This window comes from Corapipo altera, unplaced genomic scaffold, assembly GCF_003945725.1.
Source record: "Corapipo altera isolate COAL_440 unplaced genomic scaffold, ASM394572v1 61029, whole genome shotgun sequence".
In the NCBI taxonomy this organism is placed as follows: Eukaryota; Metazoa; Chordata; class Aves; order Passeriformes; family Pipridae; genus Corapipo; species Corapipo altera.
In genome coordinates, this window is record NW_020885027.1 from 538,266 (window position 1) to 562,508 (window position 24,243).

Genomic DNA, 24,243 nt, shown 5'->3' on the forward strand with positions numbered 1-24,243 from the left:
ACTGATTCTTCCCCTGTACTCAGTACTGTGTCCAGTTCTGGGCCCCTCAGTTCAGGAAGGATATTGAGGTGCTGGAGCAGGTCCAGAGAAGAGCAACGAGGCTGGTGAAGGGACTGGAGCACAAGTCCTATGAGGAGAGGCTGAGGGAGCTGGAGTTGTTTAGCCTGGAGAAGAGGAGGCTCAGGGGAGACCTCATCACTCTCTACAACTACCTGAAAGGAGCTTGTATCCAGGTGGGGATTGGTCTCTTCTCCCAGGCAGCTATCAGTAAGACAAGAGGGCATGGTCTTAAGCTCTGTCAGGGGAGGTTTAGGTTAGATATTAGGAAGAAATTCTTTACAGAGAGGGTAATCAAGCATTGGAATGGGCTGCCCAGGGAAGTGGTGGATTCTCCATCCCTGGAGGTTTTTAAGATGAGACTGGATGTGGCACTTAGTGCCATGGTCTGGTAACCACGGCGGTGTTGGATCAAGGGTTGGACTTGATGATCTCAGAGGTCCCTTCCAACCCAGCTGATTCTATGACTCTATGATCTTGCTCTGATTCTAATTGGTAATAAATTCAATTAATATCCCCAAGTCGAGCCTGTTTTGCCCGTGACAGTTATCAGTGAGTGATCTCTCCCTGTCCTTATCTCAACTCATGAACCTTTCAATATTTTTTCTCTCCCCTGACCAGTTGTAAAGAGGAGTGATAAAGTGGCTTTGGTGGGTACCTGGCATCCAGCCAGGGTGAACACACCACATGCTAGAATACCAGGTCTTTGTAAATTTTGGTAATAATTTACAAAGAAAATAAGGAAATGAGCCTTTTTTTTAGTGTATTTATCTATGCATTTGGGGAAAAACTGCTGTGCAGCAGCAGCTGGGAGAGAGGAGTGAAAATATGTGAGAGAAACAGCTCTGCAGACACCTCAGTCAGTGAAGAAAGAGGCACTGGAGCAGAGATTCCCCTGCAGCCTATGGTGAAAAGCATGGTGGGGTAGGCTACAGCCCATGGAGGTCCATATCCACCTGCAACCCATGGAGGACCCCATGCCAGAGCAGGTGGATGTGCCCTGAAGGAAGCAGCAGCCCATGGAGAGTCCATGCTGGAGCATGCTCCTGTCAGGAACTGCAGCTTGTGGAAAGGAGCCCATGCTGGAGAATGTTTTCTGTCAGGAACTGTGGCCTTGTGGGGGACCCACTCTGGAGCAGTCTGTTCCTGACAGACTGCAGCCTATGGGAAGGACCCACAGTGGAGAAGTTTGGGAAGGACTGTCTCCCATGGGAGGGTCCCCACGGTGGAGCAGGGAAAAGATCATGAGAAGGAAGGAACAGCAGAGACAACGCGTGATGAATTGATTGCACCCTCCATTCCCTATCTCCCTCCACCACTTGGAGGAGGGAAGAGGTAGAGGAGTCAGGAATGAAGTTGAGCCTGGGAAGAAGGGAGGGATGAGGGGAAGATTTGTTCTTATTTCTCATTATCCTACTATCTGTTTAATTGGCAATAAGTTAAATTAATTTCCCCCCATCAAGTTTGTTTTGCCCGTAAAGGTAATGGCTGAGTGATCTCTCTGTCCTTATCTCAACCCACAAGTTTTTGTTGTGTTTTCTTTTTATCTTGATGGATGGGGAATGAATAGAGCAGCTTGGTGGACATCTGGCAGCCAGCCAAGGTCAAACCCTACACTATACAAAAATCCTTTTCATTGAGCAGTGTTGTCATCCTATGGAAGACAGGCCCAGAAGTGGTCAATTAATGCTAGATCTTTTGAATCATTCTGGGTTTTTTGCATCTAGGCTGTTATGAGGTATTTTTAAAATGCTGTACAAGCATAGCAACTTCCATTGTGCTGAGAAAGTCTGGATCCAAGTACTAAAGCATCATGAAAAACTACCCCTGCCGAAATCCTGTCAGAATACTTCCCAGTTTTACCTAGAAAGTAACCCACCAGTAAGGTCCTACTTGCAGCTTGAAGCACAGCACCATCTGAATAAGCATATGAGTACCCAGTGAGACCTTCATCACCATGTATACAGCAGCTGGACACGAAAACTGATTTCTTTTCGATCCCCTGCTTCCTCTGCCCCTAATGGCTAGAGCCCGTGGCATCGCCCCCTGCCCAGATCTGCTCCCCTTGCAGCATCCCTGCTATGGTGTCTCACTAGACCTGGTCTCCCTGTAGGCAGCAGCATAGCACTGAGCAAATTTCTGCTTTTGTTTGTTTTTGTTTTCTCGTACTGTTGCCTAAAATCGGCTCTTAAAAGAAACCTCTAAGACTCGATTTGTGAGTTTTTGAAGCCAGGAATTCTTTATTATGTTGTGTTGCCTAGTCACAGCACACCGGGTGCCCTGGGAATCAATTCGCCAAAGTGCACACAGAGGTATCTTTGTTACAGCTTATATGCCAGCGTTACGTGATTATTGATTTTTTGTTCCCCGCATTCCTGTTACATATTCATGACATTTCCCAACACCTATTAGCACATATACATATCCTTATAAGGTCTCGGAGGGGCTTTATCAGGTGTCTTCAGTGGTCTTCCCTGTCTCGAGCCCCTAAAGTTCTAAGTGACTGCTTTATGACCCTCTTTAAGACAATATGCCTGATTATAGAGAAACTTGGTATTGCTTGGCTGCCTGCCTCAGTTCCCTTCCTTGTTTCTTTGCTTGGTTAGTCCCTTTAAATCACTTGGCTCAGCTATATGTAGTTTCTATGGTACATTCCACTACAAAAATTCTTATTACATCTCTAACCCCCGATATCAGTACTGGAATGACCTGCGAACCACCCTGCTTTCCCTACAGACCTACGTGTGTATTTATTGCTTCACGCTTTGATAGTGCAAGAGACTCGCACAGTTGTCCTCAACTTCAGTGCTGTAACTCGGGAGAGGAATACACTTTGGCACGATCTGGGGAGATCCGCCTTTTCCTGTTTGGTTGTTGTGGCGTTATTTGGTGTGTTTTTTTTTTTTTTATTTATTTATTTGTTTGTTTTCCCCGAGGCAGGAATGGAAGACTCCCTATTCTTCCCTCCCCTCCCTGTATCCCTTACACTCCTCGAGAGGGAGCAGGGAACCTACCCCCATCTTCTTTCCCAGCTACCTCACGCTCCGTGATCTGCTGCCTACTCCCTGCAAGAGAATGCAAATGAGAATGAGATACTGAACGCGCAGGTGCTTTTTTCTCTATCGCTAGCTAGCTAGCTTCCTTCCTCTTTTCTTTGTCCCGCCCATGCAGTCGCGCGCCCTCGCTGGCTCTTGGGGGAGGGGTGGGGTGAGAGCGTAGAGCTGTCTCTGCAGGAGTTGTTCCCCTCGCGGTCGCAGGGGGATAAGGCGCAGCGCTGGGGCCTTGTGAAGTTACTCTAGGTGCCCAGACGGCTATTGTTCAGAGCTCGTCTCTACTGGAGAAATTTTCTTGGCCCAGCTCCGCTCCCTACAGGCGGAGTCGCGGGGAGGAGGAAGTCGTCGCCACCTCCCCGGAGTGCTGCGGTCGGCGGGGGGGGAGGTAGGAGGGAGCGAGGTATAACATGATGGCGGCCGAAGCTGAGGAGGGTGGCTCGGTTACCTCCGCCGGGCTGGTGGGAGCCGTTGGCGGAGTTGAGTCGGAGCACTATCCCACCTTATGCCAGGGCAAGGATCTGGGATCGCAGGGCCCCTTCCTGCTGGGCTCTGGCGGGGACAGCCCGGGCGCCGGCGGTCCGGCTTTGTGCTCGGCGCTGGGGCTCCTGACGCTAGGCTCGGGGCCTGCCCCTCTGGTGTCCAGAGGCGCCGTGTCAGCAACTGTACAGGGGCCGGAGGTGTCTGGAGGGATGCTGCTCCCACCCAAACCCAGCACTGTCGCCTCTCCGTCGCCGCCGCCACCTTCCTTGGTGGGGGGGCTGGGGACCGTGGACGAAGGCGACTCCTTGGATGGGCCTGAGTATGAAGAGGAGGAGGTGGCCATCCCGCTCAACGCTCCCCCCACAAACCAGTAAGTAGCAGCGCTTCCGTGCCCCGCGGGGTGTCCGCCACCCCTGTGCGCTTTCCCTGCGGGGGGGGGGGGGGGGGGGCGTCGCAGCGGGCAGCGCGGCGTCAGGCCCGCACACTTTTTCAGTGGAAAGTGCGTGTCAAACTCCTGTGGAAATTTTTAATTAGGTTATGTTTGGGAAGAAGAGACAAATGAAAAGAAAACCTGTAAGTATTCGTTAATCTTTTTATTATATTTATCCTTCCATGAGATTAATCGGGATTCCTACAATGCTAGTTATATGAAGAATCTTGCGCTAGAGGCAGAGCAGTTCTATGTTTATATTTTGCGAAATAAAAAAAATGAGGTAATGTTATATAGAGTTCATGTAACGAGCGAGTGCTCTAAACACAACCTTTGGATTTAACAACGAACTAATTCCAGGAAGTCTCCAGATTTACGCAAAAAGGTTGCAAGGCTTGTGTCCTGGTTTCACTGGGATAGAGTTAATTTTCTTCCCAGTAGCTGGTATAGTGCTGTATTTTGGATTTAGGATGAGAATAAGGTTGATAACACACTGTTTTAGTCGTTTCTAAGCAGCGTTTACAGTAAGTCAAGGACTCTTCAGCTTCTCACATCATCCCACCAGCGAGTAGGCTGGGAGGCACAAGAAGCTGTGAGCAAACATAGCCAGGACAGCTGACCCAAACTGGCCAAAGGGATATTCCATACCATATGGCATCATACTCAGTATATAAACTAGGGGGAAAATTGTCTGGGGGCCACTGCTCAGGAACTGGCTGGACATCGGTCAGCAGGTGGTGAGCAACTGCATTGTGCATCGCTTGTTTTGTATGTTCTAGCTTAATACTGAGGGGGAACGGGGGAGGGAGTGAAGGAGCGAGCTAGCAAGCGGCTGTGTGGTGTTTAGCTCATCATCATCATCATCATCTACCTGCCAGGTTAAACCACTATAGCTTATATTGGAACAGCCCTCAAGTAGGTACCTTATTCTCCCCAAAATGAAACAGTTTCAAAGGCTTAAATTGCTTATGTTGGTATATAGAAATATGTTATTCCTGAAGTTATAGTAAGTATAGAGAAAAACAGGGTTTCAAGGTACAGTATGGTAGATATGTTCAAGGTATAGGTCAAAGTTCATCTGAAAACCCATCTGAATTTGGGTTCATTTTTACCATCTCTCATAACTCCGGTGTTGGAGAGTTAATTTCTGTAATATTAAATGTTTTTGTTTTTTTTTTTTTTTTAAATAATCTCTAACCAAGACAGGCTTTCTACTAATCCTTTCCTCTTTTAATTTCTTGAATTTGTGTGAAAGTTAATAAAGAATAAGACTTTGCTTTGTGAAGACAGTATTTGAATAGTCTTAAAGTTGTACACTTCCATAAATATAATCAGGCAGTTTAGATAAAGACTGAGGAGGCAAATAGAAGCACATAAAGGTGAAGTTACTTCTTCAATATTGTATATTATGTCAGAGAGATACAGAATTCTGTTCTCTCTGAAAGATCATGCTGCTTTTTCTGTTAGAACTGGTTATTATGTTTCTCAGAAAGTAAGGTTGTGGTTTTTTCAAATATTTTTTAGAAAGAGAGGTAATTCTTGGTGAATGATCATGTATTTGATACTAAGTAATTCTTACTACTTTCACAATTATAAGTGGATTTTGCTGTCAGAGTAGTGTAACTCATGATAGCATGAAGGTTAACTTTCATAAAAGAGGATACGAAATTTCTGACAAAAAGCATGACTGCGAAGGCCCTGATTTTCTGTGTTGGTCAATGAGGCTACTTAGCTTATTAAGACAAAAAGGGATATTGAAGTCTTTGCAGGACCGGCATAACTGTGTAGTTGAGTATTTGCTCTTGCAGATACTTCAATATAAAAACATCTAAGCAGCAAAATAGATTTTGAAAAATTGATTCAGAAACTTATACCTCCATTTACTTACCTGTTTTTTTCTTTGTAACTTATAATTCTTGTGACTTCTCAAAAAAAAATTTGTTGGCTAATTAAAAATAATCAGGAGCCTTTTTCTCTTTCGTTCATCTATTTTAATACAAAGTCTTTTTTTACCATTCTTGGTTAAGCTGCATGTTGATAGTAAGTTTTATCCTTTCAGTCCTGATGTTTTATTTTGGAAGTGTACTTACTTTGTAGTCATACCATCTGTTTTGATAGAATTGAACAAAGATCTGTTACTTTAATATAAGCAAGCACCTAATACATTTTGTCTTTCCCAAGTACATCAGGAAAATGGGAATACATTTTAATGTGATTAATTTTGTAGCAGTGGGAGAAACTTGTCAATGTGTAAGAGATTCTTCTAATTAAAGTACTCAAAGTCCCAAAGTATGATTGATATTTATCTTTGATCCTTGTAAGGGCCTAAGGTGGCATTGCCAAGTTATAGGTTCAGGATACAGTAACAGATGCTAGACCCAATAGCTTTAGGGATAAACAAGCTATTACTAAATATAGGTACAGTAATAAATATAGATCAGTAGTACAATTATCTCTGTTGTTACAACACATCCAGTAATTCAGTAGTACGATTATCCAGGTCAGAACAACAGCAAATCCAATCATTCAGCAATACTGGGCTAAACTTAGTATCCATGAGTGCAAAGGCTTACATAACCATGGTTATTGGGCAGGGTGGCAGGAAGCAGGGCACAGCTTCTTTGGATGAGTGACACAGACCAGCTGATGGGCTTAAGGAATTCAGAATTCCCTGATTGGGCTGAGCTCTTTAATTGTTGAGTTGTGGAAGCACTACATGGACATGTTAACCAATCATCACACATCCTACCTCTGTTCCAGTTCTGTCCTTGCTGTGCAGAGGGCATACAAATTCTGTGCAAGGCAATGCTAGCCCCACAATCCTGAATGAGACTGACTTAATGATTGTCTGTTCAGTGTGTGCTTTTTCATTTGAGTATAGAAGTAGTATGTTTATGCTGTAACTTAATGGTAGGTGGGAGGCACAGGATGCTAGGTAATAGTGTACAATTCTCTCTGTTGTGTTTGGTCTTTTTCTCTGCACTCTCTACTCGATCTTCAAAGCTCACTGCCAGAGGTTGATGGCAGTCTGAAATGGTGTTATGGAAATCCCTACAAAGTTAAGGAATGAATGATATTTTAGTAGTAAACTGGTGATATGTGAAATAGTTTAGTTGTTTATGTATTTGAATAAAAATCTTAAAGTTGACACCATATACCTTAGTGTTGCATTAAGATGGCAGAAGCAGTTCCAGTATATTCCAACATAATTCATATTTTCATATGGTGTTTCTTCAAGTTGAAATGAAAATCCTTTGAAATCTTTTGAAAACAAAAATCCTTCCCATGGTAGATGTATTGTTACAGTCACTTTTGGTATCTGTTGAGACAACATATTAGTGAGAAAAAACAGTAGAAGATAGAGAGCTGGGTAGAGAAGTATTAAACAAACCTGGTTTGAATAAAAGGAAAAACTGTTTTGTCTCAATGTAGTTACAGTTTCTTCAGATGAATTTGTCAGAGGTAGCTAGTCCGGAGTTCTACAACATTTGTTTATTTGAGTAGCTAATAAGAAAACAATGTTTTTCTGAAAGTGCGTAGTTTTATAATAATTATTTGAAGACCATACTCCGTACCAAAGAATAAATTTGTGTTGTGTTGAAAACTGAGGGGAAATACTATTTGGCATGTTTGAACTCTACAACTTCTCTAGGCAACCTGTGTCCAGTGCTCAGTCACTCTCACAGTAAAAAAAAAAATGTTTCCTCATGTTCAGACTGAACCTCCTGTGTTTCAGATATTGCCCATTGCACCTTGTCCTGTCACTGGGCAGGACTAACAATAGCCACTCTGTTGTCTTTGCACCCTCCCTTCAGGTATTTGTATATATTGATGAGATCCCCTCTGAGCTTCTCTTGGCTAGACAGTTGCAGCTCTCTCAGCCTTTCCTTGTAGGAAAGATGCTTCAGTCCCTTCATCTTCATGGTCCTTTCCTGGACTTGCATCAGTATGTCTGTGTCTCTCCTGTACTGGGGAGCCCAAAACTTGACATTGGGCTCCAGGTGTGGCCTCACCAGTGCTGAGTAGAGGGGAAGAATCACCTCCTCCAACCTGCTGACAACATTCCTCCTAACGCAGCCCAGGATACCATTTGCCTTCTTTGCAACAAGGGCACATTTCTGGCTCATGTTCAACTTGGTGTCCTCCATGTCCTTTTCTGCAAAGCTACTTTCCAACCGGTAAGCCTCCAGTATGTGTACTAGTGCCTGAGGTTATTCTTCCTTGGGTGCAGGATTTTGCACTTCCCCTCATTGAACTGCATGAGATTGCTGTCAGCCCATTTCTTCAACCTGTTGAGGTTCCTCTGGATGACAGCATGACCCTTTGGTGTATCAGCTGGTCCTCCTGGTTTTGTGTCATCTGCAAACTTGCTAAGGATACACTCTGCCTCATTGTCCAGATCTTTAATGAAGATGTTGAACAGGACTAGACCCAGTATTGACCCCTGGGGTACATACTGACCTCCAACTAGACTTTGTGCTGCTGACCACTACCCTCTTGACCTGGACATTCAGCCAGTTTTCAGTCCACCTCACTGTTTGCTCATCCTGCCCATACATCAACAACTTCTCTATGAGGAACTTATGAGAGAGAATGTCAAAAGCTTTCCTGAAGTCCAGGTAGACAATATCTACTGCTCTCCCCTCATCTACCAAGCCAGACATTTCATCATAGAAGGTTATCAGGTTGGTCAAGCAAGACTCCCGCTTGGTGAATCCATGCTGATTACTCCTTGTAACTTTTCTTGTCCTTCACCTGCGCGGAAGTGGTTTTCAGAATCAACTACTCCATCACTTTCCCCAGGGCTCAAGACAGGGCTGACTGACCTGTAGTTCCCTGGGTCCCCTTTCTTTAAGATATGGGTGACATTTGCTTTCTTCCAGTATTTAGGCACCTCTCCCAATTGCCATGATCATTCAGATATTATCAAGAGTGGCCTCACAATGACATCAGCCAGCTCCCTCGGTGCTCATGGGCACATCCCATCAGTGCCTGTGATCTTATGTACATCCAGTTTGGTGAAGTATTCCCTGACCTGATCTTCTTCCACCAAGAGTACATCTTTCTTGCTTCAACCTTTTTTCCAGTCTCTGAGACTTGGGATTTCTGAAGGCCAGTCTTGCCAGTAAAGACTGAGTTGAAGGCGACATTCAGTACCTCAGCCTTTTTCCATGTCTTGTGTGACCAGGCCCCCTGCCCCATTCAGCAGTGGGCCCAGGTTTTTCCTTAGCAGATCCCTGAAGAGGCCAAGACTACTCTCCTGAAGTCCAGTGTTGTGATCTTGCTTTTTGCCCCCCTGAACTCTGCTGTCTCATGGTCACTGCAGCCAAGGCTGTCTTTGGCCTTCATATTCCCAATGAGCCTCTCCAGGAACCTCCTTGATTGCTTATGTCCTGATGTGGTGTTCTTCCAGCAGATATCGGGGTGGTTAAACTCCCCTTGTGGATGTGAGGCTGTCTGTAGCTGTGATGTAACTTGATTTTAGTGTATGAGGTTTCTCTTCTGTTTCACAGTTAATGTAGTTAGCAGGTAACCTTTTTTCATCAGTTAACCTAGTGTTTCTTACTAATGTCTGTTTTTGAATTGTAAAGGGACTATAAACACCTTATTTTTTTAAGTTGCTGGGTACTTTGCTGATTTTTCCAGATCTTATAATTTGTGTACTTGCAGAATAGAATTGTATATAAATCTGGTTTTATTTCAATCTGAATAGATGATGTCAGAAATGTTATTTTAAAAGAATGATTAGGAGCAGCAGAACAAAATTGTACTTTACCCTTATGTTGGAAGTGAAGCAGTAAGTACACTGAACATAAGTACATATATAAATGGGGAAACTTCAGCTTCAAAAAAACAAAAGTGGAACATTTGATGCTGGAAAAAAGTTAATAGAGGAATTTTCTGAGTTTTTCTTGGGTGTTTTTTGTTGTTTTTTTTTTCTTTTAGTCAGTACTTCTAATTAACATCAATCAAAGATTATTTAATCTAAATAGTGAATAGAGACTCTTAACCTATACTTTATCAAGCTTTTATTTTGTTGTATATTTTCTGCCAAAACTTCAACATGGGACTTATGCACTTCACCTACTAGCATACCCTATTGAGAGGCATACTATCATCCCATATTTCTTCACCTTTTGTTTTCCTTTTTTTTTCTTCTTTTTTTTTTTTTGTGGAGGAACACTAGTTCTGCTGTTAGATCTCTTCATCATAGGACTGCACCTGTTGTTTCAGTCATAAATTCTTAGGATTCCTGCAGTAGTTTTCCTGTTTCCCCCATATCTCCCTTTTTCCTTAAAAAAACCAACCCCCCCCCCCCCCCCCCCCTTGGTATTTATCTCGCTGGTATGCACAATAAGAGGACAGAAAAAGCATCTTATGTCAACACTGTGTTTGTGTTGCATGGAAGTATTCAAATTAAACAAGAATTCTGTGTTTTTCTGTTCCTCTAGATTATGGTCGGCACCAATAAAATTTTATGGGTTCTTGACAAGTTCCTTCTACTGTTTTATAATTTCAGACAGTCTTAATTATTTTTTATTTTTATATAAAATGCTTGATGACTGGAATAGGAAAAAAGTTAATTTTTCTTTTTGCATGGGTCTATCTTTAAATTATGTTTTGTGTATTTATAAATATACTGTCTGTAGTTGAGGAATGTTATTAGATGACCTACTTGATGAAACTTGTTGCTTGAAGTAGTCTGGGATTATGTGAGCGGGAATAGCTATTAGCAAAGGCTTTGAAAAAAGTACAAGAAAAGCTGAGTCGGATAAACAGAGTATTAATTTCTATACAGACAACTTTCCTGCTAATTTCTTCTGTAGAAGCTCAAGAATTTGTCTTGTCTTTTTTTTAATTCTTTTGAAGCTAGCTAAGTGTTGCTTAACTTTAAAAAGGTACACACTGCAAAATGTATAGAAGCGAGTGTTGCTAAATAAACTTGTAAGCTGCAGTAACATTTGAGGCAGGGTGTAGCCAGCTTTCTAGGGCACTCAGTGTACCCATTCAGTGTTCTGATAAGTTAGTTAGAAGTCTGATTGTTGCAATGGTCAGGTTCTAAAGTCATTCTCATCTCAACTTTATTTTAACAACTAATTGGGACCAATTTCACATAGAGACTTTTTTTTTTTAATTAAGAATTGGTTGTTTCATTTTGTTAACACTGAAACTGTAATACTTGTCCATCCTTAAGGGGGATTTGAGTTTATATAAGTATAAAGTTTCCTTGGGTTGGAATATGTATGTTAATGTTAAGTCTTTTATCTATATGTAATTTTATTTAAAGAAGTTGTGTATCTAACTATATGAAAATATTTAAAATCTTAGTTTACTGTTAAGGAATCTTGTCATTGGCTCAGCAGAGGTGGGCATATGATTTTCTCTTGTTAATACCTACTTATAGATATTTGGAAAAGGGTTTCTTTAATGAACTTTCCCATACAGAGTACATTGCTTTATTTTTCTGGGATAGTTTCCAGAAACTGAAGTTAATGATATGCTTAGATTTAGCTAACATTTGATAATCAGATCGGGAGGCTATGGTGATTCTATGTAGTTTGTATAAGCAGTTTTTCTATAAATATTTAAAAAATTAGACATAGAATCATAGAGTTTGAAGGGACCCACAAGGATCACTGAAGTCCAACTCGTGGCCCTGCACAGGACAGGCCCCAAGAATCACATTATGTGCCTGAGAGTGTTGTCCAAATGCTTCTTGAACTCAGACAGGCTTGGTGCTGTGACCACTTCCCCAGGGTAGCCTGTTCCAGTGCCCAACCACTCTCTGGGTGAAGAACCTTTTCCTAATATCCAACCTAAACCTTCCCTGACACAACTTCAGGCCATTCCCTCGGGTCCTGTCAAGGGTCACCAGAGTGAAGAGATCAGTGCCTGCCCCTCCATTTCCCCTCATGAAGAAGCTGTAGACAGCAATGAGGTCTCCCCTCAGTCTCTTCTTCTCCAGGCTGAACAAGTCAAGTGACCTCAGCTGCTCCTCATATGGCTTCCCCTCTAGGCCCTTCACCATGTTCATAGCCTTCCTTTGGATGCTCTCTTATAGCTTTATATCTTTCTTATATTGTGATGTCCAAAACTGTACACAATACTCAAGGTGATGCCACACAAGTGAAGAGCAGGACAATCACCTCCCTCAACCAACTGGCAATGCTGTGCCTGATGCCCCTCAGGACACAGTTGGCCCTCCTGGCTGCCAGGACACACTGTTGACTCATGTTCAACTTGCCATCAACCACAACCCCCAGGTCCCTTTCCATGGCACTGCTCTCCAGAATCTCAGTCTGTGCATACATCTAGGGTTACCCCATCCCAGGTGCAGAATCTGGCACTTTTCTTTGTTAAAATTCATATGGTTGGTGAGTGCCCAACCCTCTAATTTGTCGAGGTCTCTCTGCCCTCAAGGAAGTCGACAACTCCTCCCGATTTAGTGTCATCAGCAAACTTAGTATCCCTTCGAGTCCTGCATCCAAATCGTTTATGAAGATGTTGAAGAGAACTGGGCCTAAGAGCCCTGCAGAACCCTGCAAAGTGACCAGCTGGCAGTCTGATGTAACCTCATTTACTATAACCCTTTGTGCCCAACCCATCAACTAGTTGCTCAGCCATGTGTTTATCCAACTGTGTGCTGGACATTTTGTCCAGAAGGATACTGTGAGAGATGATATCAAAAGCTTTACTAAAATCCAAAAACATTACATCTACTGGCTTCCCTTGAGGTGTATAACTTTGCCGTAAAAGGAAATTAGGTTTGACAAGCAGGACTTTCCCCTCATGAAGCTGTGCTGGCTGTGACCCGTGACTGCGTTGTCCTACAGGTGTTTTTCAGTTGTCACTGAAGTGAGACTGACAGGCCTGTAGTTTCCAGGGTCATCCTTCTTGCCCTTCTTGAAAATGGGGGCATTTGCCAGCTTCCAGTCGACTGGAACCTCTCCAGATTCCTAAGACTGCTCAAAAATGATTGAGTGAGGCCTCATGATGATATCAGCCAGCTCTTTGGGGATTCTCAGATGAATCCCATCAGGACCCATAGACTTATAGGGATCCAACTAGAGCAGGAGATCCTACACAATTTCAGGGTCGACTGGGAATTGAACATTCTCGCAGTCATGGTCCTCCAGCTCAGGGCACTGAGGCCCCCACGGTCCGTCATTCGTGTTGAAGACAGAAGCAAAGAAAACATTAAACACCTCTGCCTTGTCTCTGTCCCTGTTTGTGAGGTGACCATCCTCATCCTGTAATGAGCCAGTGTTATTTCTGCTCTGCCTTTTGCTATTAATGTATTTAAAAAACCTTTTTTTATTGTCCCCTGCAGTACTGGCAGCTTCAACTCCAGTTGAGCTTTGGCTGCACAAGTTTTCTCCCTACAGTAGCAAGCAGCGTCTCTATTCTTCCCACATCACCTGACCTTGCTTCCACTGGGCATACACCTTCCTTTTTTGCCTTATTTCCAAGAGAAGACCCCTGCTCAGCCAAGCCAGCCTTCTGCCTCACCTGCTTGACTTCTGGCATTTGGGAATTGCCTGCTCCTGTGCCCTTAGGAGGTGATGTTTGAAAAGTGACCAGCACTGATGGACCCTAGCACTTTCAAAAACATTTTCCGAGGGGACTTTACTCATTAGTTCCCTGAGCAACCTGAAGTCTGCTCTCCTCATGTCCAGGGCTGCAGTTTTGCTGGCACTTTTCCTCCTGTCAACAGAGATGTTAAACTCGATCTCTTCGTGATTGCTGTGGCCAAGACAGCCACCAATCTCCACTTTGCTCACGAGATCTACTCTGCTGACAAGCAGCAGATCAAGGAGGGCATTTTTCCGAGTCAGCTCCCTTAGTACCTGTTCCATGACATTATCATCCAGGTGTTTTAGGAATCTTCTGACCTGGGTTGTACCAGCTTTGTGATGCTCCCATCCCAGTTAATTTCTGGCAAGTTGAAGTCCCCCATAAGGACAAGGGCAGTTGATTTGGAGGTGTCCCTTAGTTCCTTGAAGAGTAACTCATTGTTATCTTCATCCTGACTAGGAGGTCTATAATAGACTCCCACGATGACATCCACATTATTTGTTTGTCCCTTGATTCTTACCCAGAGGCTCTCAACTGTGCCATTGCCAACTGTAAGCTCCATACATTCCAGTCCCTCCATTACATGCAACACCACCCCCCTGGCCTCACCTGCCCTGCCTATCCCTCCCGAAGAGCCTACCTGTTTTTTCTGTAAAATTATGCACATACATGTTCCCCCATATGTACTGTCTCCTCTCTGTCAGGAAGCTTTGTAAAGTGGAGAACTGCAAAGACCCAGTGAAAAATTGGTAACTAACAAGACAGAAGAGGACACTAAATTTATTAAAGTGTGAGTGAAACTTAATCTTTATGAATAATTGACAACGGACAGGAATGCGCTCAGACAGCAATTAAGCAGGCAAAGGCGCAAGGCAACTTTATTTACAATAGGCTTAGATTTATATTCTTTTTCTCTGTCCACGTGCAAGCAATATTATATTTCATTGGTCAGGTACTCCTGTTCCAGTGTCTAAACTCATCTTTTGATAGGTGGTCGACACTTCTTTGCGTGCTGGCAAATCTCAAAAACAGCACCTGTTATTTACAGCCGTTTTTCTCCTTTTCTGCTTTCTCATCCTGGATTGTTTACATTCCTTACAACTTCACAGCTGCAACTGCTCAAATTCAAGGCCTACCATCCTGTCATTTCCCACAAATAATGTGCATAAAGGAAATAATGCAGCCTTGCATGATATCTGCATAAATCTAAAAAAGGTTAGACAAGGTGTTAAAAGGCATAGTTTGGATAAAAAATTATCGTGCTGAGAATGCAATTAACATTTTGGGCTGAGAGAATCTAGAAAGGCTAATATGAAGCTTGAGTGGTGAAATATGAAAATCAACTCTTCAACTATTTATTTTCAGGGATGGAAAGCAGAATAAACAAGGAAGCAATGAGAATACAGGATACCTTTGTTGTTTTCTCATATCTGCATGAAACTGTCATTGTGATTTCTCTATGGAGGATTTTTCCTGGTTCAAGGTAACAGTAACTCTGTTCCTAATGGGAATAGAACTCGCATAGCCTCAGGAAATGATAATAAGATTTTGCAATGTTTTCAAAGGTATGAAGGTGGTGATTGTGAATTTATAGGTAGGGAGCTTTGACCATGTCTTATAGAAGTTCTCCACTCTTCTTTTGGATTTTGTTGAAGCAGTCAGGTATGGCTAAGGAGAGTGAAATAGGTGTGGTGTTTGATGATGGATTTTTCTACTCTAACTTGTTTTTTAGACTGAAACAGTGAGGTTTCCAACAGTTATCAACATCTTCATTTCTACCGAGTTGCTGAAAAACATTTTCGCTCCCAGTCCTTACTTCCTGGGCTACTGTGTTCTTAAGTTAAAAATGCAGCATACTGTAAAAGAAAAATGCTTTAGTGGGACAATAAAGCCTTAGAATATTTAATTTTTCCATATGTAAAAAGGATATATGTAAATAAAGGGATTTGGTTGAACCACGACCTGCTTCCACACATGGTAGCTACTGCCTCCTTCCAGATGGTAAATTCACTATATAGTACCTCTTTGCAAACAGCCTATCTTTCACGATCCTTGTAGTGCTTCAATGTTGGGAGCTGCTAAGTGTCCTCTGATTGTCCCATGAGCTTGATAAAGAGCTGCAGTATAATAACATTCCTGCTCACAGTAGGTCTGTTAGGTGGGCCTTATGAGACTAGCCTGACTAGTTTTCTGGTACCTAGCTTCTTCAGTGTAACAGTGGCAAAGTAAGGTGCTCTTGTTTGTAGATTAGAGATCACAGCTCTCTAACTCCCTGTGCAACTCACTTCATGAAATTCATGATCTGGCTTATGGCTACATTAAGTGGTGGAAGTGTCAGGAATGGTCTCTTATGCAGCTGTATGTTGCTTGTATATATATCACAATGCACAGAATCAAAGCTGTTTATGATTTTGTAGTTGTGTCTTCATTCTGTTTACTGTAATTAAGGTTGTGATGCATAGGGTTGGAGTTTTGAAAATGCTGCTTTTGATTTAAACTGATAGATGAAAATATTTCTTTGCACAGCATCTGATTGCTTTGTGAAGCATGGAAGTCTATTGTTGATATTCTCAGAATTTAAAAAAAAGTTAAAAATTGCAGTATAGGAAAAGTTATAGTAAGAAATCTTGTAGTTGAATCATTCCAAACCTTCTTGTTGCAAGGCTACTTATGTTTTTTCTTTTGATGCATCTGATAATAACTGTTGTCTTGTCAGGGCACTAGCTGTGTGATTCAGAATGTTATTTAGGCTCAAAACATTATGAAAATAGTGGATTACTGGTTGTAGTTTAACCCTGGCCAACAACTATGCACCACACAGCTGCATGGTCACTAGCCCCTAGGGGGATGGGAGGAGAATCAGAAGAGTAAAAGTGAGAAAACTTGTGGGTTGGGATAAAGGCAGTTTAAGAATTTTAGAAAGAAGGGAGGAAAAAATACCCCAAACAACCAAAGACCAACAAACCCATGAAAAACAAATGATACAAAAGAAAACAATAGCTCACCACCAACCGACTGATGCTCAACCAGTCCCTGAGCAACTGTAACCCTGCCAATCTCCATCCCCCAGCTTTTTATGTTGAGTGTGATGTCATATGGTATGGAATATTCCTTTGGTCAGTTGGGGTCAACTGTCCTGGCTGTGTCCCCTCCCAGTTTCTTGTGTATCCCCAGCCTACTTGCTGGGAGTGTGAGAAGCAGAAAAGACCTTGACTTGGTGCAAGCACTGCTCAGCCAAACTAAACATCCCTGTATTATCAACACTTGTTTCCAGCACAAATCCAAAACACAGCCCTGTACTAGCCACTGTGAAGAAAATTAAACTAATCCCAGCCAAAACCAGTACAGCATCACCACAGGAGTTTTAAACGTGGTAAAACCAAAACAAAAAGTCAGCGAGGCAGCAGTGACTGAGGTAAGTTTGGGATCAGGCTGTACAGGGGGGGTTCCTGAACTCAGGGACACCTGAGCAGCAGCCTGGAGCCCTGTCAGGACCTGCAAGTGTGTCTTGGGTTAAAGACAATGTTGCCAGGGAGACAGGACCTCAGATGAAATAGAAACCCTTCCCTTACAGGCTTATTGTAAATTTGAAAATATGAGACCTTTGAGCAACATGTACAAATGAAATAAACAGTTTACTAAAAACACAGGGAACAAACCAGAACAAAAACAACACCCACACAATAACAGGAAAAAAATATGTCACACAGAAATCACTTTTTCACTTCCCTGTTGCTGAGCCAGCAAGCAGTTCCGGCATGGTCACATGGTCCCAGCGATGGCATCTGCCACGCAGAAGAGACCACAATGGTGGCACCAGTGGGCAGGGGGCTCTGGCTCTGCCAATTCCAGATGCTGCGGTGTGGGCGGGTGGCTCTGGCTTTACCTGCGATGTGTCGCTGCCCTATCGCGAGGCAGGAGGCGCGGGGGCTCACCAACTCGGCTGCTGCCCCAGAATAAAGAAAAGCTGTGGCGATGGGGGCTCACCAACTCCGGATGCCACGGTCTCAGTCGGCAAAGGTGGCTGCTGCTATGGAGCTAGTCACGGGCAAGGTCCATGCAGATCGGGGTTGTGAGCGGCATTTTGTGCTGGCCACAGAAAGCGCCTAGAATTCTGGACAGATGGCACTGCTCCAGGTGACGCCATGCAGCAGCAGGGCAGTGGTGGTCGAGAAGCAGTGGGAGTGGTCATGAACCACACGGCTGTGGCGGGGTGCAATCCAGGATGGGTGGGCGGCAGCTCCTTGTCAAGTGCTGGGCAGGAAAAAAGAGAGCGAGTGCATGAAACTGCTGGCTCCTTTATTCTTCTCAGTTATCACACAGTTCCTGGGGTATCTTAGCTTCAGGGGTTTCCCCTCCACCACCCATTCGTGACCGGGACCCTGGGCACAGGACAGTGCAGCCCCATTCCCAGGCTGGTTTTCCCCCCAGCTGCAGCACACGCTGCTATCGGCGAGCACCCTCACATGGCAACATGAGAAAATTACAAGAGAACAATCTAAAACCCATGACAAAGTGCATGACAGCTAATTGTGTGAGAACAAGGGGAGCCAGGATCACTATGGGAGTTTGAAGTTGCCTGAAGGAGTATAGCAAACAGGAGCATGGCACAGCATTTTGCATGGCACGACTGGCAGGAAGGGCTCCTCTCCAACCATCTGGGAGCAGCCAATAGAGGCAGCAAACAGACTAGCTGGTGGAGAAGAGCACAAAGACATCCTTTCATCCCCAGTTTTATTAGCATACTAGCATAAGCTTGTTCACTTGTGGCATCGACACGCCGCAAAGCTCATTCCCCTGCAGCTACTGGAGCCACTGAACCAGATGTGTCAGAGGCCTCTAGCCAGACAGACCTGCTGATGGTAGATGTAGCTCTCCAGGTCACAGATTGCCAGGAGTGCCTGATGCCTCTCCGTAAGGCTGGGGCCGACAAACAGTTCTTTCACAGAAGGTGTGCTGCAGTTGAAGAGCTGTGTCACCAGGTGAAGAAGCTATGGGAGGAAGTGAATAGACAACATAGTATTTGAGCAAGAGATTGATCGGTTATTTTCAGAGATGCTACAGTCTCAAGGCTCTCGGGAGTCTCAAACCTCCATCGTAGTGGAGAGGCAGGTGGACTCAGAACCCTGCAAGTTAATTAGTCAAGGGTCTGTTAAAGATGAAGGCTGGAAGCTGGTCGCTGCACGTACCAGGAGGAAAATTCCTCCTCCTTCTGAAAATTTAACAAGTAGGACTGGCACCTTCTACAACAGTGTCCTGGTTTTGGCCAAGGACAGGGTTAATTTTTTGTAGTAGCCATGAGGGGGCAGAGCCTGGAGCTGTGTGGGCATGGCCAAGACATTGTGCTATTCGATACTATCTTACATAATGGCCAGGGGGCAGGGGAAAGAGAATCTCTCTTGCTTCCCAGAAGGGGGTCATTCCTTTTCCAGGAGAGCAAGTGGTGAACAAAGCCGTTGGGGTAATGCTGATCCCAACTGGAGGGTCTGGGGGCCATTTTGTTCTTTGTCTTGAGGGCCACATGGCGCTGGTTGGTCAGTGAGCATTTTTTGTATGTATATAACCCTCTTTTTGTATACTTTTGTTATTAATATGGTTGTTATTACTGCTCATCTTCTGTTATTACTACTGTTTCCAGTAAATTCTTCTTATCTCAACTCAGGATCTCTACCTCTTTACCTATCTCTTTCTGGAGGGAGTTGGGGGAGGGGAGCAGCTCCTGGTTTTTCATTTTAGTGGAAGCACTGATCTCATTCCTAAACCACGACAAACAGGTATGAGGCACTGGAACTAGAATGCTAGACAACTGATGAAGTGGGCGAAGGTCCTTCTGGGATAGAGGGGCCACCTAAAGCAACACCATCTGTACCCCACATCACGACCTCCTCTAAGAAGGATAGTTGTAATAGGAGACTCCCTTCTAAGGGGAACAGAGGGCCTGATATGCAGACTGGGCCCAACTCACAGGGAAGTCTGCTGTCTCCCAGGGGCTTAGGTAAGGGACATTACTTAAAAACTCTCCACTCTAGTAAGGCCCTCTGATTACTATCTGTTATTAGTTGTTCAAGCTGGCAGCAATGAAACAGGAGGTAGCAGGACTTGTTGATAGAGCTTTAAACTAGCTGGGAAGGGGAAAGGGACAAAACCAGGCTTGTCACTGACGAGCAATGGGATGATGTGTCAGAACTTGGGGAAAAAAAGGATCCCTCAATCTGCTTCATGAGGTGTTGGATGCAATGAGCCACACCTGAAGTGTTTTTATACAAACACTTGCAGGATGAGGAACAAACAAGAAGAACTTGAAACTTTGACTCAGTCCCAGAGATTTGACATCATTGACATAAGTGAAAACTGGTGGGATGAGTCCTGTGACTGGAGTGCCCTGTTGGATGGTTACAGGCTCTTCAGGAGGGATAGGCAGGGCAGAAGAGGCAGAGGGGTGGCATGATATGTAATGGAAGAGCTAAAATGTACAGACCTTACAGTTGGCAATGGCACAGTTGAGAGCCTCTGGGTAAGAATCAAGGGACAAACAAATAATGTGGATGTCATCGTGGGAGTCTACTGTAGACCTCCTAGCCAGGATGATGGTAACAATGAGTTACTCTTCAGGGAACTAAGGGACACCTCCAAATCAACTGCCCTTGTCCTTATGGGGGACTTCAACTTGCCAGAAATTAACTGGGATGGGAGCATCACAAAGCTGGTACAACCCAGGTCAGAAGATTCCTAAAACACCTGGATGATAATGTCATGGAACAGGTACTAAGGGAGCTGACTCGGAAAAATGCCCTCCTTGATCTGCTGCTTGTCAACAGAGTAGATCTCATGAGCAAAGTGGAGATTGGTGGCTGTCTTGGCCACAGCAATCACTGTCACAGTCTAATGAGACTGAAGTGTTTGCTAAGGAGGATGAGTTATGAGGAAGACCAAGCTCCTCCCTCTAAGCAATTGTAAATCCGAAATTAAGAGACTCCAATTGAGGAAATATGGAGAAAGAATAGACAACAGCCCTTTATTAGAAGATATATGTGTATAGGCAGCACAACAAAAGAACATAAAAAAAAGCCCCAAAAAAACAAACAGCAATCTTGCACCCAAGGTTCCCACCAAAACCAGTTCAGTACTTTTTGCCTTTCGGTGCAATTCTAACCACGGTCAGCAGGGGGCGCTGTTTGATAACTGGAGGAGCAGACCCTGCAGTTGCTCCGTGTTGGTCAGCAGGGGGCGCTGTTGGGCTCTGGCGGTCACTGCGTGGAGGCCCCAGTGCGTGGGAGAAGCCGAATGGAGATTCTCCCCCCCACACCGAAAGGAGAAGGAGAAAAGGGGAAAGGGGGTTCTTCCTATGGACTCACGCTGTCGATGGCTGGCTCTGGCTGAGACTCCCCTCCCCTTCGTCGATGGGTACAAACTGCTGCCAACATGGGAATGGAGGAGGGGAGGGGTCGCTTCTTCCCTCAAAGGTTCCTCCGCAGATGTCCCTGGCTTCTCTGATGAAATCCGAGGCAGGTCCCAGGCCGTGGGCAGAACAGGGCGCGAGAGAACAGAGGCAGACCGGGGCCAAAGGCAGCCAGATGACCTGGCCGAAAACAAAATGAATTCCGGAGCCCCCCCTGTTCCACACACACACACCTTCCCTGAGTCAGGGCAAAAGTAAAGTGTGGATGCTGTTTCCAGAGGAGAAAAAACTCACCTCCCCCCCCAGTCTTCTGAGGCCCATTAGCTTGGAATGTGGGGCTGCTGGCTAGTTCTTTTTTGTGTGTGAATCACTCTAGCCCCACTGCCCTCCCCTTCCCTAATTCAACACCTTTCTTTCACGGTGGTGCAGGGGGAAAAAAAAATTCCAAGCTGTTTTTTTTAGAACAAGTAAACCTATGACAATCACAAAGAGATCGAGTTTAACATCTCTGTTGACAGGAGGAAAAGTGCCAGCAAAACTGCAACCCTGGACATGAGGAGTGCAGACCTCAGGCTGCTCAGGGAACTAATGAGTAAAGTCCCCTCAGAATATTTTTTTGAAAGTGCTAGGGTCCATCAGTGCTGGTCACTTTTCAAACATCACCTCCTAAGGGCACAGGAGCAGGCAATTCCCAAATGCCAGAAGTCAAGCAGGTGAGGCAGAAGGCTGGCTTGGCTGAGCAGGGGTCTTCTCTTGGAAATAAGGCAAAAAAGGAAGGTGTATGCCCAGTGGAAGCAAGATCAGGTGTAGCCTAAACAGACCGCGGAGAAAAAGACTCCAGGCAAATTTAGTGTATAAGATCAAAAGAGTGGGTCCTTTAATCAGGCCTCAGGCCCAGGGGAATACACATAATGCATGCACTCCCAGACAGTGGTTCTATGATTTTATAATAAGGTCCATCCAATCCCAGATCTATCCACCCCCTCGGTCCTGCCCATTTCTGCCCCCTGACACGCCCCTTCAGGAATTGGGTCTGGGGGTGTTTGGAACCCCTTCTTCCTCATCTTCATCTTCTTCACAGCATGTATAGTCCCTGGAGCTCCTCCAAAGTTCTGGGCTTGAAGGTTGCTTTGTCTGTGTGGTATCTTCTGGTCCAGGCCTAGGGTGTGATGTTCTTAAATAGAGGTGTTTTTCTACAATTCTACCTTGAAAAGAAGACTAAACATGCTAGTGGAATTTAGAGGGATTGATATGAAAGGGAGTAATAGGGTTGGATATGTGTAAGGGATATAATGCAGCTGCATTAAAATCTACATTTACTGTACAACTACTTCTTAAATCTACAAAAGTTAAAAAATCCAAAAAGCTCAGAGGCATCAAGGTGACATGGGAAGAATAGAGATGCTGCTCACCACTGTAGGGAGAAAATTTGTGCGGCCAAAGCTCAACTAGAGTTGAAGCTGGCCAGAAATGTGGGGGACAATATAAAGAGGTTTTTAAAAATATATTAATGGCAAAAGGCAGTGTAGAAATAACATTGGCTCATTACAGGATGAGGATGGTCACCTCACAAACAGAGACAGAGACAAGGAAGAGGTGTTTAATGTATTCTTTGCCTCTATCTTCAATATGGATGACTGACCAAGGGGATCTCAGTGCTCTGAGTTGGAGGACCAAAACTGTGAGAATGATCAACTCCCTGTTGACCCTGAACTTGTGTGGGATCTGCTGCTCCAGTTGGATCCCTATAAGTCTATGGTTCTGATGGGATTCATCTGAGAATCCTCAAAGAGCTGGCTGATGTCATCACAAAACTTATCTTGATGAATTTTTAGTGGTCTTGGGAATTTGGAGAGGTCCCAGTTGACTGGAAACTGGAGAATGTTGCCCCAGTTTTCAAGAAGGGCAAGAAGGAGGACTCTGGAAATTACAGGCCTGTCAGTCTCACTTCAGTGCCCAGTAAAATCATGGAAGAAATTACTCTGGGAAGTATTGAAAAACACCTGTAGGACAACATGGTCTTTGGTCACAGCCAACCAGCACAGCTTCATGAGGGCAAAGTCTGTTGTTGTTGGGACGGACTACGACATGTAATATTCATCAAGAAAGTTTATTAGAAAGAAAAAGGAAGCAGCAGCAGCCATGAGCTGCAATTTACAGCCTCTTAAATACAGCTCTTTTGGTACACGTATATTACACAGATAGGTCAATTTAAACACAAACTACAATTCTTACAGCTAATAGGTGGATTTTAGTTGGACCTTCTCAGTTCTACTTTCTCACAACATTTCTGTGCACCTGTCCCTGTTTTCCTTTGATGTTTATATTTTTCTCAGTCACTCTATTCAAAACAAGTCCTCGTTCTCATGAGACAGTGTTCCCCGTTCCCACGGGACAGCTCTCTCCTGCTGCTCCTCTGCTCTCTCAGGATGCATCAGTACGTTGTCAGGACCAGGGCTTCCATTCTCAGCCACCCTCTCGCTCCACCTCAAGGGGCTCAGTCCAGCCAAAATTCCCCACAAAAGTCCTACTTTTCGAACTTTTCAACCCACCTGGTTGATCTAGGAAAACCAGTAGATGTAATAATTTTGGATTTGAGTAAAGCTTTAGATACTGTCTCTCACAGTATCCTTCAGGACAAAATGTCCTGCACACAGCTGGATAACCATGTTGCATAATGGATGAGCAACTGGCTCACAGGTTGGGCACAAAGGGTTATAGTGAATGGGGTAACATCAGGCTGGCATCTAGTCAGTAGTGGGGTTCTGCAGGGCTCCATCCTCAGCCCAGTTCTCTTCAACATCTTCATAAATGACTTGGATGCAGGACTTGAAGGAATACTAAGTTTGCCGATGACACTAAATTGGGAGGAGTTGTTGACTCCCTTGTGGGCAGAGAGGCTCTGCAGAGAGACCTGGACAAATTAGGGAGATGGGCAATCGCCAACCACATGAAGTTTAACAAGGGCAAGTGCTGGATTCTGCACCTGGGATGGGGCAACCCAGGTTGTATGTATAGACTAGGGAATGAGAGACTGGAGAGCAGTGCCTGTGGGGTCCTGGTCGATGGCAAGTTGAATATGAATTAGCAGTGTGCCCTGGCAGCCAGGAGGGCCAACTGTGTCCTGGGGGGCATCAGGCACAGCATTGCCAGCTGGCTGAGGGAGGTGATTGTCCTGCTCTGCACTTGTGTGACCTCACCTTGAGTACTGTGTGCAGTTTTGGTCACCACAATATAAAAATGGCATT

At 44.4% G+C, this 24,243-nt stretch overlaps 1 protein-coding gene across 1 annotated transcript in view; it reads left to right on the forward strand.

Moving 5' to 3' along the window:
- Positions 1 to 3,517: 3,517 nt before the first annotated feature.
- Positions 3,518 to 24,243, forward strand: part of LOC113959220 (ras GTPase-activating protein 1-like) — a 99,029-nt gene continuing 78,303 nt past the window's right edge. Inside the window, exon 1 of the mRNA XM_027668092.1 lies at positions 3,518 to 3,960. Coding sequence (XP_027523893.1) covers positions 3,518 to 3,960 — 443 coding nt within the window. The remainder of the gene's footprint in view (positions 3,961 to 24,243) is intronic.